Genomic DNA, 14722 nt, shown 5'->3' on the forward strand with positions numbered 1-14722 from the left:
AAATTGAAATGAAGGTCTGCCACAATGTTACAATGTTAGTGTAGTGGTGTGATGCCAGTGAGAATCTTTATTAAATTCTTCGACGAGGAGAACATTCATTAAGTTCGCGCCAGGGCACATCTCCTTTTTCGTTCAGGCGTTTCGCACCTCACTGCCTTGTCATTTGTTTGAAAGTCTCTTGAAGTTGGCTTGCTGCGACAACGTCCACGAGTGAATCGCAGCTTTGTGGCCAGTAGTACGGAGTCGGCCTCCGACTCAAAGAATGACGTCGGTAGAGAATAATAATTGATGGGAGAGCAACAGCAGCCAAATTGAAGACGGCTGACTCCCTGTGCACTGCATCGTTGAGTTGTGGAGACGCAGGCATCGAATCCCCAATTCAATCGTTCGCGACACCCTTGGGACCAACACTCATGCTGTGGCACGCTGCTTCAGGAGGAGCTTACAACCTCAATAATGCCGTTCTTCAGATCCAGCCCAATTGCAGCTGCGGACATAAGCACCGTTGGGAGACTTGAGGATATGAAAAGATCATGGCACGTTTAATGAATAGGTGAGCAAAGAGTCAAAAAGTTCTGATCCCTGTAGAAGAGCAACAACCAAATGATCATATTACAGAGAGGAAGCCTTATGTCCAGAGGTCGATTACTTCTGGGCAGCAATGCGGGCTTGGAGCCGAAGGTTCTCCTCGAGATGACCGTGGTTGTTGATGTACTGAAGGTAGCAGCCGTCCTTGAGGATCTTGTTTTCATCCTTCGCCTGCTTGTACTCGTCCTTCATCATATTGGTGAAGCCCCAGCGCTTGGAGACGATGATCTTTTGACGGCCAGCGAACTTGTAACGGGAGCGGCGAAGAGCCTCCATGACGACCGCACGGTTGTTCTCCCTAGTGCGGACAGAGAGGAGGACTTGGCCGATGTCGACTCGGGCCACGGTGTCGTACGGCTTGCCGTAGGCACCACGCATGCCCGTCTGGAGCCTGTCGGCACCAGCGCACGAAAGCATCTTGTTGATACGGATGACGTGGAAAGGGTGGACACGGACACGGAGGTGGAACGAATCCTTGCCCGAAGTCTTGGTGATGTACTTGTTGGCGCAAATGCGAGCAGCTTCGAGTGCCTCCGAGGTGATCTGCTGGTGCTCGTCACAGACAAGGTGGCAGCAGAAGGGGAAGTCGTCAACGCTTGCCTTCTTGCGGCCGAGGTCAAAGATGCGGATCTGAAAGAACATTGATTGTCAGCAAGTCTATTCGAAGCCATGTGTCTCTACTCTCGAGATTCTTTATTCCCCTCTCCTCTCCGGTATCTATGCCACTTTAAGCGATGTCTGACTGCCGAAGCTCTCAAGCCCACCATGGCACCCATCCTTAAGTCCGGCTGTGGTCCCCTTGCCACCGTTACTCTGGTGAAATGGCTGCGAAAACGCCAACCATTCCACAGTTACCATACTTTTTCTTTCCCCCACCCCTTTTCGTCCAGCTAACTGAAAACTACCGTCGCTCTGATGAAAGTCAGATACTCGAAGCCAATGCTCACCTTTGGGTCGGGGACACCACGGTTGTACCTCGATTTGGGGAACGGCTTGTTCTTGCAGTACCTTTAGGCAGAACCGTGCATCAGCATAGCAACCTCATCAGATCAAACAGCAACCGAGACATACCGGTAGCAGCGAGCTGGCCTCCTTCCCATCTTGACTGATTTCTTCGAGGTGGCGGGTGGTGGTCGTCAATAATGTGATACACATTGGGCGCCGGAGGAATAGCTGGTGCCGCAGAAGGTCTGGCACGTGGTTCAGCCACGTGGCTGTATGACTCGATCAAGGATTTCTTAAGTCCGGTTCACTTGATCAAGCGCACGGGCGCCTGAAAGTTTCGGAAGCCCTCGAGTAGTGGACGACTCTTACAGCTGACGGGCCACCAGCGGATCCGAATGTTGGCCGAAAAAGGAAAGCAGAGCGCAACGGTCAAAATGATGGCGCTTCGGACCGATGAGGACGCATGACGGGAGAATTAGAGTTAGGAGGCTTTTTTTTGTCTTGCGTTCGGGATGGTTCTCACTGCATGTTCACTCAGAAAATTAGTAGCTAGTGTAGTAGTTGACTAAGAGTAGTAGGTCGGAGTTGTAGCAAGTGTCTACAAGTGCATCGTAGGAATAATGATCGGTCCAAAGCCACACAATAATACAGCTCACCTGCAAAAGGCCGCTGTGGAGTAATCCGACGGAAGAACGAGGCAAGAGCTGGTGATGATACAGCATATAAAGAAGAGTGGGGGCAAGACAGCTACGTGTGTCTGTCCGTCGCTCTTGTCAGCGACAATACACTCACAGAAGGATGAGTGGTCGTGTGTTTCTGCCTGACTCGCTGGAGCAGCCGACGAGAGTTGGCTATGAAGAGGACGGGGCCATATACAAATTCTGGAAGGTCGAGGACTTCTTTGCAGGCTTCGATACCGTGCCGGATCCGAGCCATGTCGACCAGTCGACACCCTACTTCGACGGGATGATGGCCCCTTACTCGCCCGTCACAGGACCCTTAAAGGGTGTTCAGGTCTCGCCAGACGATGCCCTAACGCTCGAGGTGACGCTGACGGACACGAGCTTACTCCTCATCGAGCTCATTCGATTCGACACCTTTCGCATCCGTTGGGGTCCCGCCAAGACGTGGGTGTGCTCTCGGTCACCTCTTGCTATCAGCTCTTTTCCTTGGTGCTGACAAGAATGTGGCACTTTCTCCTCCTCCTCCTCCTCCTCCTCCTCCTCCTCCTCTTCTTCTTCTTCTTCTTCTTCTTCTTCTTCTTCTTCTTCTTCTTCTTCTTCTTCTTCCTCCATCATCTCCAGGAAAGCCTCGCAGTACAGCATGAGGCTCTCACCCTCGATCGTCATGGACAGCCTGGGAGAACTTCGTGCGAGGTTGCAACAAGATGAAGATTACAAGCTCACTGCTGTCGGTCAAGACCTCGCACAGGACCATGACGACGCTCGCTTCGAATGGAGCGTACGAAGAGACGGACTAGAAACGATGAAGATTATTGTTCGCTTGGCTGACTTCTCGCTCGAGGCATGGCGGAATGTGGGGCAGAACGTGGCGCCTGGTCAGACGCAAGGAGCGTCCAAGTGGGCCTGCGTCTGGTCTACGACATCGGCCACCGATGGGTCGACGGTCCCGCCACTCTTGGCTCGCAAGGATCCCGAGGGAAACTATGCTGTATGCTTTGGCGTGACAAAGCGCGGCAAATCTTTGGGCTATGGAGAGCAGGGTGGTCTGTCGCTCTTCAAGGAAAAACAGATGCTCAATAACTTCAACTACGACAATATGGGCTACTCTGCCGTGTATGGCCAGCAGGCCATTGATCCTCGCGAGCCCATGTACCATAGCGACCCTTTCTGGGTCGAGGTCGATGGCGTCGCAGGGTACAAGTCGGCCGTGGGCACCTTTGTTGACGACTATTCTCAGATTCTCGTCGATGTTGCGACGAAACACGCGGCTGTACAACGTGTTGGAAGCCGATTTGGAGACCTCGAAGTTCATATCAATTGCGCTGATGACTTAGCAGGTGCCTGCTTCGCGCACGCAAGCACCGTGGGACGGACAAAGCTCTTTCCCAGATATGTTCTGGGCTACCATCAGGGTGCGTGCACTGAGTCTCTGACAATCACGCGATCACACTCCGCAAGCGCTCAAGCAACTTTGACACAGGCTGCTACGGCTGGGACACCCGTCAGAAAGTCATCGACGCTGTCGAAAAACACCGTCGGTACGGCATTCCCCTTGATGGGGCACACATCGACGTTGATCTGCAAGATCATTACAGAACCTTCACGATGGATCAGGGTCCCAATGGCAAATTCAAAGACGCCAAGGGCATGTTCACTCATCTCAAGAGTCTCGGGGTCAAGTGCAGCACCAACATCACGCCTGTAATCGCCTCGGTGGACAATGACAAGAGGAATTATTGGGAGAACGGGAGCCAAGCGCGACAGCAATATCGAACCCTCGATGAGGGCCTCAAGCTCAACGTCTTCGTTAAAGACCATCGATGGAATGCTCCCAGCAATCCGCCCGTCTACGCCTACTGGGGTGAGTTGGTCCTCACATGGCTGGGATTTGCAGAATGCACGAGCTGAAGCAAACAACTTGCCTCGTACCAGAAGGAGGTCAAGAACACAAGTGGGCTCCTGCATCGATCGACAACTACAACGATGGGGCTTCGGCCTTTCGAGGCGGCGTCAGTTACGGCGAAAATCTCGGCACGGATGGCGTCTATCCAGATTTTGGACGCAAGGCCGTGCGCGACTGGTGGGGGCGTCAATACAAGGATCTACTTGATGACGGCCTGGAAATGGTCTGGCAAGATATGACGACGCCGTGCATCCGAACGGGTGCTGGCGACATGAAGTCTTTTCCCTTTCGACTCTTGCTCTCGGACGATTCCACCAGCGGTCGTCAACAGGAGGGTATACTCTCGGCGGCCGTCAAGATCCAGAACCTGTACTCCTACAATCTCCATAAGGCCACATATCACGGCCTTCAGCGCCAATCGAGCCGGCGGGACCTGCGAAACTTCATCGTCGGCAGAGGTTCTTTCACAGGCGCGCACCGCTTTGCGGCCCTCTGGACGGGCGACACGACATCTTCGTGGGACTTTTTGAGAATCATGCTTCAACAGGTTCTCAGCTGTGGCATTGGCGGTACGATTCTGGCGGGGGCAGACGTCGGCGGCTTCGAGAGATTCCCGTGGACTTCGCAGTGGGCCGACCCTCAGCTTCTGATCCGATGGACCTTGGCCAATTCCCTTCTTCCATGGTTTAGAAATCACTACATGGGCAAGCCGGGCGCAAAGCTGTTCCAGGAACCGTACGGGTACTACGAGTACGCCGCGAACATGGGCGATCAGGCGCCTCTCTACCGAGCCGTACTGCCCATATGTCGGTGAGTGAATCATCCACAATCTTCTTGCGAGGGCGTTTTCACCCTCACGTTCGCCCCAATCCCGAAGAGGCAGAGCCACTGACGCTACACAACGTCGACAAAGCTACTTTATTACGCTTCGTTACACTCTCATGCAGCTCCTTTACGACCAGCTCTTTGGAAGCCTCTTCGATGGGAAGCCCATCGCGCGCTCCATGCTCGCTACGGATCCTTGGGATCTGAGCCTGTGCAATGACCACCAGAATTTCCTCTCAGAGCAGTTCGTCATCGGAAACGATCTCTTCGTCGCACCCGTCGTCCATTCGCAGCAAGAGCTGGCCACCTTTGCCAAGTCGGACTTTGACGTATACTTGCCTCGCTCGAGCCGCTACTTTGACTTCAACCTTCACCTCTTGTCTAGCGGCGATCTTGGTCCCCTGACAAGCAACTGGGCTCCTTTGTCCGGTGCTCGGCCCGGAGGCCAAGTCTTTGAGTACATTACCAGCATCGACCGGTACGTCCTTGGCGACGTCGGTCACCTTCCCTATCTCCTTCCCACCTTTGTGCGCGAGGGCGCGATAATCCCCACAATCCAGATCGAGAGCTATGTGCGCCAGCTCCGGCCAAATCCCATCACGCTCCATTGCTACCCGATCAGCGATGGCAGGCCCAAGACGTCTTACGACATGTATCTCGACGATGGCATCTCGAGGGCATCTGCTCCATCCCATCTGCCTCAGTTTGATCTCGATAGGGAGTCAGAGGCCAAGTCCGATTATCGACACATTCGTGTCGAACAGCAGCGTACAGGAGACGTCCGGACCATCACCCTGACGCTTGTCCATTCCAAGTACGATCTGCAAAGGACAAAAGCAGACATCGGAGACAAGTTGACACTATACGTCTGGCACGAGGTCGACGAGGCCGAACGTGCCCAGAAGGGCTTGTCCATCGGTGTTGCCAAAGGTGCTCCCCCGTCTCCATCCACCGATGACTCGGCCAGATGGGATTTCGATGCAACCATCAACGCCACGATCATTTCTGTAGATGTTGACGATGTCGATGTCAGGCAAGTCACGGTCACGCTACCGTAATTGTCGTGTCTCTTAGAGAGGCTTGATCAAATGAGAAAAAAAAACGATTTTGACCGAATGGGGAGACCTGTACAAGTACTGCAGAGGAATACGGGCACAGAATTCCCAATTCAGTTCTCCCCACAAGAGCTCAGCTGACATGAAGAACTGACCATGATGTGCTGGAAATGTATGTCAGGAGCTTCTCCTCTTTGTTCTCTTTCGCTGTTGCCATGCTCAGCTTGGAGCAGTTTTCTTGGCGTCGGAGATCCGTTCACATTGTCTCCCTCAGGTCTCCCGCTGTGCTTCGTTGCTTTCTTCCTCCCTCGAGGCAGGCTCAGTGCCCTTAGCCCAGGCCTTGACCATTTCCATGCTGGCTTTGGCCTCCCATCCTTCGTCCCTGACAACGACGTCACGAAAGAACTTGCTCTTTACGAGTGCCTCGGCAAATAAGAAGCAGTGCGGATGCCTCACAAACTTGGCCAGGCGCTCGTCGTCGCGCCATACAGCGAGAAGGTGAGCGACGTACCGAAGAAAAACCGGGCTGGACGTGAGAGGGAGCAGGTCGTTAGTCGACGGACACGGCGTACGGGATAGATGTGTCAGGTATGAAGGCGAAGCGAGCGACGAGAGAAATTCTAGTTGGAGCGTGAAGATGTATTGATTGTGAGCTCGATAGAACGAATGGGATGCGTTGGGAGCTATCGGTCGAGCAACATCTGTGGTAGGCATCTGCTGCATCTGAGAGGCGTCCACGAGCACCGTAGGAATGTATCGGAGATCTCCTGCTCTGGCTGTGTGGACTGACGAAGAGCCAGAAGGAAAGTGGCGGGCGACGCGTGCGTTGTGAAGGGCCCTCGCTCATCTCCACAGTTTCTTATCAACTTCTTCTTTTGGTCTAAGTTGAGCTCACCTCCATCCACCCCAATCGCCGCGCCTCGCTGCCGCCATACTCCTCGCTGCTTCTGACTGGCTAAGCCGGCCACTTGCCCTTGGCGGTACGATTTCAAGATGGCTGCAGGGCTCAAAAGTGAGCCGAGTCCGCTTCTCCTGCCAACAGCGCCGTAAGGGAGCTGACGAGCCGCGCACCCCCCCCCCCCCCTTTTCACCACCCACCCTACTCTTCCCCTGCTTAGCTATCATTCTTCTTTCTTTCGTCCTTGCCCTCGGGTTCCTCCTCGTCATCCTCTCGTGCGCCCTCTTCGCCAATTGGCTTCCTCTCCTTGTCGCTCTCACCTTCGTCTTTGCTCCTCTGCCCAACGCTCTCTGCACTCGGTGCGCAGGCCAAGATGACTTTAGCGCAGACTACAACAGCGCCTATGTTGACTTTGGCAACTGGCTCACGAGCGGTACCGTCGTCATGGGCTTCGCCCTTCCCATCACCCTGGCCCATGCGGGCGTAATCCATGAGACGGCGGGGCTCATGAGTATCGTTGGCGGGGCTCTCGTCTATGGGACCAGTAAGTGGCCGTGCACCCCCTCGAGACAGTCGCGACCTTTGTGCTCATGCAGCGACGGATAATAGTCTTGACATACTCGGGCTTCTTCAGCGACTCGGGCGATGACCTCTTCTAGGCTCACCACAGCTTGAGGCGATATGAATGAGCAACTAACAGCAACGTACAGGAGACTACGAGGGCAGCTCAGTGCGAGGTAACGGGGGTGCAAAATCGAATCCATTAGGATGTATTGTCCTAGCTAATACAGCCTGTATGAAGATGTATACAGAGTCCCGAGGGTGAGGAAAGTGTTGAGGGGTAGGAGTAGGGAAGTTGTATTCATACAGCGAAAGGCAAAGAGCAGGATGAAAGCAAAGGCGAGGGCAGGGGGGCATTGGCTTGAACGGGGACGGATCGAGTTCGAGTGGATCTCACAGCAGCGACACGAGCAATGAGACCACCGACGCCAGCGCGGTTCCCGTCAGAACGAGGTGCAGACGTTGCTCCTTGGCAACCGCGCCATCCTTGCTCGACGTCGACGCAGACGATGGACCACGCAAGCTCGTCACGTTCTTCTGATCGTGGTCCCTCCTTGCCGCCTCGAGCAGGACGACAAAAGCGAGCGACTCTGGCGAAGTATCGCCAGGAGAGGTGAAAGAGAGAGCATCAACGACTTGCAAAGGTGGCGTGAAGAAGCCAAAAGGCGAGAGCTGGCTCTTGACGGTGTTGTAGATTGCCTCTGCCCCTGCTACATGCGCGGTTGCGCCAGAGTCAGGTGCGATACTGGCAAGCCGATAAGTGCTGTAAGCCACCAGCGACGAACCGGCAATGTCGTAGAAAGCATCTGTGGGTTGCAGCCAGAATAAGAGTCGGTGTCTCGTTTCCACGCAACACCCTAATCACCGAGGTCGCATGATGGTGAAGGGCCAATCAACTCACCGGAGTCATTGACGTAGTTGCGCATCAGCGGGTTGGCAAACTTGTAAGCACCGTCGAGAATCTCCTCTACCCACGAGACGAGGTTGGCCGTTTGGTCTGCCATTTGCGTATTGAAGGAGGATTGCGTGATGGTGGCAAGGACGCGGAGCATGCCAGCGCTCGCCCATCCTAGCCCTGTCAGCCTGTTGGGTGTTGTGTGAATGGAGAGGAGAGTGGGGCAATCAAGAGGGAGGCTTCTTGGACTTACCAAGCACCTGGGTCGTTACCCTCAGTTCCGGTTGCGTTGACGATGTGCCGAAGCAAGCCCTGGGCATCGCCAGATGGGATGCGGAGCGCATCGCGATACCTGTTCGGTCGGTAGTGAGGATATCGGTTCAGCACACCGCGACTCAGCGTAGTCAAGAGAGACGCAACGACCTCACAGTCTGCACTGGTCGAAAGCCATCTGGAGAAGCGTCTGATTGTTTGTCATGAGTCCATACAGGGCCAGGAAAGGAGGGCCCATAAAGATGCCATCTTTTTCCAAGGGCAGCAAGGCAGACAGACGATGGAGCCGAGGATGGGTCGTGGAGTCGAGATGAAGCCGGATCGAGTCGTCGTCGTCGAGTCGAGGAGCGGAGCGAGAGGCGAGGGAGCGTTTGGAAGAGGTGAGTGAGTGCGAGGGCGTTCGGAAGAGTGAGAAAGAAAAGATAGGAGGACGAAAAAGAGGAGATTGTGATAGTCAGCATCACCACAGCACCACTTGTGATCACCCGCGCATCACGATCCACAAAGTCGAAACGATTCTCATTCTCGCAAAGACTTTTCTTCTTTATAGTGCCATTTGATCCTCTGATGAGACTGTGTTTGCCAAGGCCGGAGATTGTCTTGCTCCGGAGCAGGGCAGAGGAAGGCATCTCTGCGCTCACCAAAACTCACCACTCCAGTAGACGACTCCCGTTGATCGATGTGAGATGGCGCCATTCGGAGCTTTGGGAGCGTTGTAGAGCAGATAATCGAGCATGTTGCTTGCTGCGCTGATCCAGAAACCCTGCGCGGCGGCCGTCGTCTCGCTGATCTCGCCGCTGGCAAAGGCAGCCATGAGGACACCATCACCGCACGACGCGGGGTCCAGCGCTGAGCCTTCGGTGGCATTCTCGTCGCCTGTGACGCGCGCACAGAGCTTGCCGAGACGGTCTTGGGCGCGGACGGAGTTGTAGCTCATGCTGACGATCAAAGGCGAGAGGCCCGCAGCTTGAGGTCGGAGCTGGCCAGGCCGGTACGGTGCGCCGTTGTCGCCTCCTGCAAAGACGCTCCACTGGCCCGCTCGCATCTCCAACAGCGCAGTTTGGGCGACACCATGCTCCCATGAGGCTCGCTGGCTCGAGAGCATGCCCATGATGGCAGTGTCAACAAGAGTATCATTCGGGCTTGCCCCGTCCCTCTTTGCGTGAAGCGATCGACTGGAAGGAGCGAGGGCAGCAACGGTTCCAACACAGGACAAGAAGAGACAGAGGGCCGTCATGAGGGTCGTGAGGGCATGAGGAGTTGTTCGCGCGGCCCTCTTGGCTGGCGATTGTTTGGCAGAGAACGCGGGTACATCCACCATCTCAGAGGCGGCGATGTTGCGCAGGACGACAAGGGTACCGTTGGACCGAAATGTTCCAACGTCGCCAGTGGCGCACCAGGAGGAGGCATCTGTGTGCCCTGTCAGACAGGGGCCACGGACGAAGATCTGTCATGGAAAATTGGAAAAAATCAGAGGAGAGAATGCGACGTCAAGAAAGGGACCACACGGGTAGTCCAGAATGGCAACGCACCTCTCCCACTGGGTCTTGGGCTTGGCCAGCATGTGTTCCAGCGGCGTTGGAAGAACCGACGTCGGAGACGACTCGCAAGCTCTTTGCCTTTGCCGTCTCGACGAGCTTGACCTCGAGGGCGACGCTGGGTGGACCGGAGTGAGCAGGCAAGGGACGGTGACGATCATCGCTGGCAAAGGCCTGCAGATCGAGGGCATGGGTCGTCGCGATGGGAGCAGTGAGGGCAGCGACTCTGTTCAAAGGATCTTGTGGCCTGACACCGGCGGTGATGTGGGATCCGTGTACGAGTAGGTGGCCAAGGGGCAGGTAAGACTGCATGACGGGGCAACCGAGCTGGAGACGCAGATTGTCGAGGAGTGCCTGCGGCACCACGGGCCCTTCGCCGACGATGATGAGCGACTTGAGCTGGCTGCATCCAGCCTGCTCCCTCGATTTTGCAAACACGAGGCGGTCTCCGAGGCCATCGTTGGAGAGAGCACCGTGACGGAGGGCGGCCAGCTTGGCGTGAATGGCAGCACGGGACAGGGAGCTGCGTCTTGTCGCCTTCGACAGGACCGCGGCCAGGGCAGAAGCTCCCGTGGGTGAGGCGTAGATCATGTCCGGCTTGGCCTGCAGCACCTGCTCGCTCGCCAGCGGGCTGCGGTCCGACAGACTCGAAGTGAGGAGGCCGACTGTGAGCGAAGCACCCGTGTAGAGAGTGACGAGTGCCAATGCGAGACCGGCAGGCGTCGAGGCGGCGCCCAGGCGGAGCGAGGCAGGGTCGTCGAGAGAGGACGGCTGCTCAACAAAGACGTGGGAGTGAAAAGTAGGGATGGCATCGGCGGGGTAGAAGCCAAGCTGGGCAGTGAGGCCAGAGAGCAGGCTGCTGTGAGTGACTTCGATCCAGCCGGCCATCTTGCCAGTCCAGTAGATGGACTGCACCGAGTCCTGCTCTCCGCTGGTGTCCTTGTCCATGTGCTCGCCCTGCTTCGATGAATGGGTGGCGGCGGCGGCGGCGGCGGCGGCAAGAACATCTGCGAAGGCGACGACGCTATTGTTGGTCAACTTGCGCGCTTCTACTACATCGTCTGCGCCGGGCACAACGACGATTGTCGAAGGGTCGACGAGGGCCAGATCGAGAGCCCTTTCCAAGGCAGATCGGGTGGTGAAGATGGCCGAGAGGGCCGTGGCAGAAGACGAGGCCGGCAGGTTGCTGGGCGCCTCGTCGTGCGACGCATAGGCAGGAGCAACGACGATGGGAATGTATCTCTGGCCCTGGACATCCTGGAGGCAGCCCGACAGGACAGCCTCGAGGCTCTGCAGCGAGTCCCTCTCGACGCATACAGCCAGGCACAGGTTCGAGGTGGAAGCGAGGCCGGCAAGGGCGGCCAGTCCCTGTCCAAATGATGTCGACTCGCGAACAAAGTCGGCGTTGCTCCTCGTCTGACCGTACAGGCGCCGCGGTGCGTCAAAGGACCAGTGCTGGCTGGCGATTCCCTGCTGGACAATGTCTCTTACGTCGTTGATTCCCCGCCTCGGCCGGGCGGCAAGCTCAAAGCCGACAGGAGCGTTGGCATTGCGGTAGATGGCAGATTGGCCCTTGTGCCGGACCTGCGAGACATCGGCTTGCCTCGAGAGGATCAGAGGGTGAATGAGAGGCTGGTAGGCGCGGCTGATCCAAATGGAAGCCGAGAGCAGGACAATGATTGCAAGCAGCAGCACCAAGCTCGTGTCGTCGACGACCAGAGAGACAGCCATGGGGTGTTGCTCAGGCGTGGTGAGTGAGTTTGATGAGCCAAAGCCGAATCAGGGGGGGGGGGCGACTCGCTCCGTTGGTGGCCGGCTGTACGGAACGTGGATATTATCGAGCGTCGGTGAGGAAGAAAAGTGAACGTTACGAGCACGCCGCTTGCGGAGTGGAGGGCGAGGCGTGGGCAAACTTATCATCAGATAGAAAAGAAAGCCGACAATAAGTCTGCGATTTAGTTCTGAGCCAAGGCTTTCTTCCTTGCGCGCCAAGCCAGGTGGTGTCCGTCCAGCAGAGCATATGCGATGCTAGGCCGCGTCGTTCGTGCTTGGTACGTGAAGCAAAGCAGCTGGCACGCACACACGGCCGCTTCCACACTGCTTGTCGTGGCTTCGGCACCGGTGCCTAGACTGTGGAAATATAATATTGAACATTGTCAGATTAGGATAGATCGAGGGATATATCGAGAGGTCTTTGTTTTTAGAGAAGCACAGCGCGTCCCGTTCCCGGTCCGGAGACAATGACGACGCAGACAGAGCGGCCACGAGAGCGAGTGAACAGAAGTACTCGAACACAGGCGACGGCCTTGTCCAGCATCGCTAGGCCGGGACGAGACATAGTGGTGATAGAGCCTTGAGTGGTTGTGGTCGCCGTCGTCGTCATCGTCGTTGTCGCAGCAATGCAGACATTGGTGCGGTACTCAAAAGCACTCTAGCAGCAGTACAGTAGCAGTACGTGCTGAGTAATAGCTGGCTCCGAGTGCGTGCTGCGGAGAGCAAGCAAGGCTGTAGACTGAGCGCCTAATGAGCGCTTGCGGTCCGTCGCTACACATCAGAACATATATAGTCATTACTACTCTCGAGTAACAGGAGCAGTACCTAGCACGCAATGGTAATGATAGCAGCAGCTGCAGCGGCGGCGGCGGCGGCAGCAGCAGCAATAGTACTACTACTGGCAGTGTACCATTTGTATTCCTAATGCCATTACTCTGCCTTCCACCTCTAGCCCAATACGACAGCATGTTCTAAGCGAGGTGACGCCGCTGTCCGTCCGCTTCCTCTTGCCCTGACCCTGAAATGTACAGTAGTACGATACAGTACAAATAGCGTTCCTTAGCCCGACCAGAGCCAGTTGGCGAATTAGTCTCTTCCCTTTCGGACCTCTCAGCAACGTCCCTCAGCTATTAGTCCCTTGACAACGTCGCCGCCTTCTTCGTTCCAGCTCTGCTCCTTCCGACTGAACAAGACCAACGACCAAAAGTACATTGTGAGACTGCATAGAAGGACGACGTCTCTCAGATCCAAGGCGTCTCAATATACATTTTCGTTGCAGAATGGACGATCATGGATGGGATGATGACCCCGTCGAGCCGCACGCAGGAAACGACTCTTCAGGGCCATCCAAGGACCACATTTCCTCCCATCGCCTGGCACCCGTGAGTGCCTCTGAGCACGATCAGCGCACAGAAGGCGACTGCGATCAGTATGACGGAATTGGCGGTAACAAGCATCATCACCAAGAGGGCAGCCACGAGGAAGATTTGAGCCACATAGACGAAGCCCGCTACGACAGCCACGGCCAATTTGGCGCTGGTAACAACAATGGCCAAGGTCGTGACGACACCCGTCTCCTTCGCCAGCCCATCGTGACGGTACGTTACGATGAAGAATCACAAGCAAGAAGCTATTACGGCGTCCTCGACGTCTCGGATGTCAATGCAACCCGAGCAGACGATCGACCTATGCGGCGGTGGGGAGCACCACCGCCAGTGCATCAGGAGCCACCCATCTCCCCTATCGCGCCAAGCCAGTCTCCTCGTCAGCAAGGCTACGATCCTATCCCGCGCGACACCTCCCCTCACATACAAGACCAGATAGAGGCATTGCACGAGGCACTACATGAAAAGGTCACAATCAGGAGTGACGGTCCCAAAGACAGCGAAAAGCCCCTACAAGAGCACCACAGCGGCGGATACGGAAAAGAAGGTGACGAGGACCCGAGTCCATGGAGTGATGACAACGTCTCTCCTCTGGACCAAGCCGAGTCCCAACGCTACAACACCGAGATCGTCAGAGACTCAAATCTCAACAATGCCCGTCACAGCGCTTCCGTGGCCGACAAGGACGACTCGAGCGCAGCAGGTGACGAAATGAAAGAGATCAAATTCGCCGTGTCCACCGCCGACAAGACAAGCATGAACGACTCGTGCCCCGCTGAGAAGACCATCTCCATCGGCGAGACCTCAATACAGCCTCGAGAGTCAGCTCCGCTGTCTTCACGTGCCCCACCCACCATTAGCAAGGCAAGCGCAGCCACAATGCTTCCCATCACCCATCCAGCGAAAAATATCGCCATCGATTACGGTCCTACTTACCAGTCAGATCGGCACGAGCTGCCGCACATTCATCAGCCTCAGATCATCTGCGCCTTGTCGCCAAGCAGCACAAGCGGATGCGGATCACAGCAACCTGCGGTGCCGACGCAGGCATTCCCGCTGGGTCCTCAGCAGCGACCAATTCTGTACCTTGTTCCGACGGGCTTTCAACTTGTCCAGTGGCCCGCACCCAATGGGTCCACAGACATTCTTGGCACTTCTGAAGCTCCTGTGGGGAGTGACTACATCACCGTCGCCCTCGGCCACCAGTCACAGCTGGCCCAAGGCTACACGACGTCCTTCGTTTCCCCTTCCAGTGCGGGCGCCGTCGTGCGCCCCGATCCAGTCGTCCCTGGCGAAAAGAGGCGCTGAGCTGGATACGATTGGCAAATCTAAGGCTGTGTGCCTTGGCACTTCATAATCGCTTGATAAAAGTGACCTTGTTCATAGCGCTCTTCTCCACC

At 56.0% G+C, this 14722-nt stretch overlaps 8 protein-coding genes across 8 annotated transcripts; 3 read left to right on the plus strand and 5 right to left on the minus strand.

Moving 5' to 3' along the window:
- Positions 1–97: 97 nt before the first annotated feature.
- On the minus strand, positions 98–485 carry FA10DRAFT_89492 (hypothetical protein). Its single transcript, XM_025525761.1, has one exon. The coding sequence runs from the start codon at positions 365–367 to the stop codon at positions 149–151; it is 219 nt and encodes a 72-aa protein (XP_025379495.1). The 5' UTR covers positions 368–485; the 3' UTR covers positions 98–148.
- A 160-nt stretch (positions 486–645) lies between these two features.
- On the minus strand, positions 646–1688 carry FA10DRAFT_271561 (putative RPL10-60S large subunit ribosomal protein L10; the record flags this gene model as incomplete). The annotated part of the gene is made up of 3 exons (XM_025523104.1): positions 646–1218; positions 1536–1596; positions 1660–1688. The coding sequence occupies 3 exons, from the start codon at positions 1686–1688 to the stop codon at positions 646–648; spliced, it is 663 nt and encodes a 220-aa protein (XP_025379496.1).
- A 572-nt stretch (positions 1689–2260) lies between these two features.
- Positions 2261–6059, plus strand: FA10DRAFT_266084 (hypothetical protein). The gene is made up of 5 exons (XM_025521350.1): positions 2261–2660; positions 2838–3628; positions 3697–4077; positions 4149–4929; positions 5033–6059. Exons 1-5 carry the CDS (start codon positions 2332–2334, stop codon positions 6000–6002), a joined length of 3252 nt encoding a protein of 1083 aa, XP_025379497.1. The 5' UTR covers positions 2261–2331; the 3' UTR covers positions 6003–6059.
- A 163-nt stretch (positions 6060–6222) lies between these two features.
- On the minus strand, positions 6223–6852 carry FA10DRAFT_266086 (hypothetical protein). The gene has a single exon (XM_025521351.1). It carries the CDS (start codon positions 6720–6722, stop codon positions 6270–6272), a length of 453 nt encoding a protein of 150 aa, XP_025379498.1. The 5' UTR covers positions 6723–6852; the 3' UTR covers positions 6223–6269.
- A 140-nt stretch (positions 6853–6992) lies between these two features.
- On the plus strand, positions 6993–7556 carry FA10DRAFT_285178 (vacuolar protein sorting 55; the record flags this gene model as incomplete). The annotated part of the gene is made up of 3 exons (XM_025523970.1): positions 6993–7011; positions 7118–7441; positions 7507–7556. The coding sequence occupies 3 exons, from the start codon at positions 6993–6995 to the stop codon at positions 7554–7556; spliced, it is 393 nt and encodes a 130-aa protein (XP_025379499.1).
- A 64-nt stretch (positions 7557–7620) lies between these two features.
- FA10DRAFT_89659 (hypothetical protein) lies at positions 7621–9063 on the minus strand. The gene is made up of 5 exons (XM_025525763.1): positions 8782–9063; positions 8607–8705; positions 8360–8541; positions 7941–8264; positions 7621–7889 (listed from the first exon to the last, which is right to left on the minus strand). The coding sequence occupies exons 1-5, from the start codon at positions 8862–8864 to the stop codon at positions 7852–7854; spliced, it is 726 nt and encodes a 241-aa protein (XP_025379500.1). The 5' UTR covers positions 8865–9063; the 3' UTR covers positions 7621–7851.
- Positions 9064–12007, minus strand: FA10DRAFT_89658 (hypothetical protein). Its single transcript, XM_025525762.1, has 2 exons — positions 10159–12007; positions 9064–10073 (listed from the first exon to the last, which is right to left on the minus strand). The coding sequence occupies exons 1-2, from the start codon at positions 11893–11895 to the stop codon at positions 9264–9266; spliced, it is 2547 nt and encodes an 848-aa protein (XP_025379501.1). The 5' UTR covers positions 11896–12007; the 3' UTR covers positions 9064–9263.
- A 1102-nt stretch (positions 12008–13109) lies between these two features.
- Positions 13110–14630, plus strand: FA10DRAFT_278881 (hypothetical protein; the record flags this gene model as incomplete). Its single annotated transcript, XM_025523496.1, has 2 exons — positions 13110–13150; positions 13217–14630. Exon 2 carries the CDS (start codon positions 13218–13220, stop codon positions 14628–14630), a length of 1413 nt encoding a protein of 470 aa, XP_025379502.1. The 5' UTR covers positions 13110–13150; position 13217.
- Positions 14631–14722: the final 92 nt, after the last annotated feature.

Source organism: Acaromyces ingoldii (genome assembly GCF_003144295.1).
Source record: "Acaromyces ingoldii strain MCA 4198 unplaced genomic scaffold FA10scaffold_2, whole genome shotgun sequence".
NCBI lineage: Eukaryota > Fungi > Basidiomycota > Exobasidiomycetes > Exobasidiales > Cryptobasidiaceae > Acaromyces > Acaromyces ingoldii.

Excerpts from the sequence above, each read along its gene's own strand:
- FA10DRAFT_89492 (XM_025525761.1), bottom strand. The coding sequence starts at position 367 with ATGCCTGCGTCTCCACAACTCAACGATGCAGTGCACAGGGAGTCAGCC.
- FA10DRAFT_266084 (XM_025521350.1), top strand. The coding sequence starts at position 2,332 with ATGAGTGGTCGTGTGTTTCTGCCTGACTCGCTGGAGCAGCCGACGAGA. Across the intron at positions 2,661-2,837 it reads CGTTGGGGTCCCGCCAAGAC|GAAAGCCTCGCAGTACAGCA; the intron begins GTGGGTGTGCTC and ends CATCATCTCCAG. Across the intron at positions 4,930-5,032 it reads GCCGTACTGCCCATATGTCG|CTACTTTATTACGCTTCGTT; the intron begins GTGAGTGAATCA and ends ACGTCGACAAAG.
- FA10DRAFT_266086 (XM_025521351.1), bottom strand. The coding sequence starts at position 6,722 with ATGCAGCAGATGCCTACCACAGATGTTGCTCGACCGATAGCTCCCAAC.
- FA10DRAFT_89659 (XM_025525763.1), bottom strand. The coding sequence starts at position 8,864 with ATGGGCCCTCCTTTCCTGGCCCTGTATGGACTCATGACAAACAATCAG. Across the intron at positions 8,706-8,781 it reads GCTTTCGACCAGTGCAGACT|GTATCGCGATGCGCTCCGCA; the intron begins GTGAGGTCGTTG and ends CCGACCGAACAG. Across the intron at positions 7,890-7,940 it reads GTCGACGTCGAGCAAGGATG|TGGCGTCGGTGGTCTCATTG; the intron begins GCGCGGTTGCCA and ends CGGGAACCGCGC.
- FA10DRAFT_89658 (XM_025525762.1), bottom strand. The coding sequence starts at position 11,895 with ATGGCTGTCTCTCTGGTCGTCGACGACACGAGCTTGGTGCTGCTGCTT. Across the intron at positions 10,074-10,158 it reads CCCAAGACCCAGTGGGAGAG|ATCTTCGTCCGTGGCCCCTG; the intron begins GTGCGTTGCCAT and ends TTTCCATGACAG.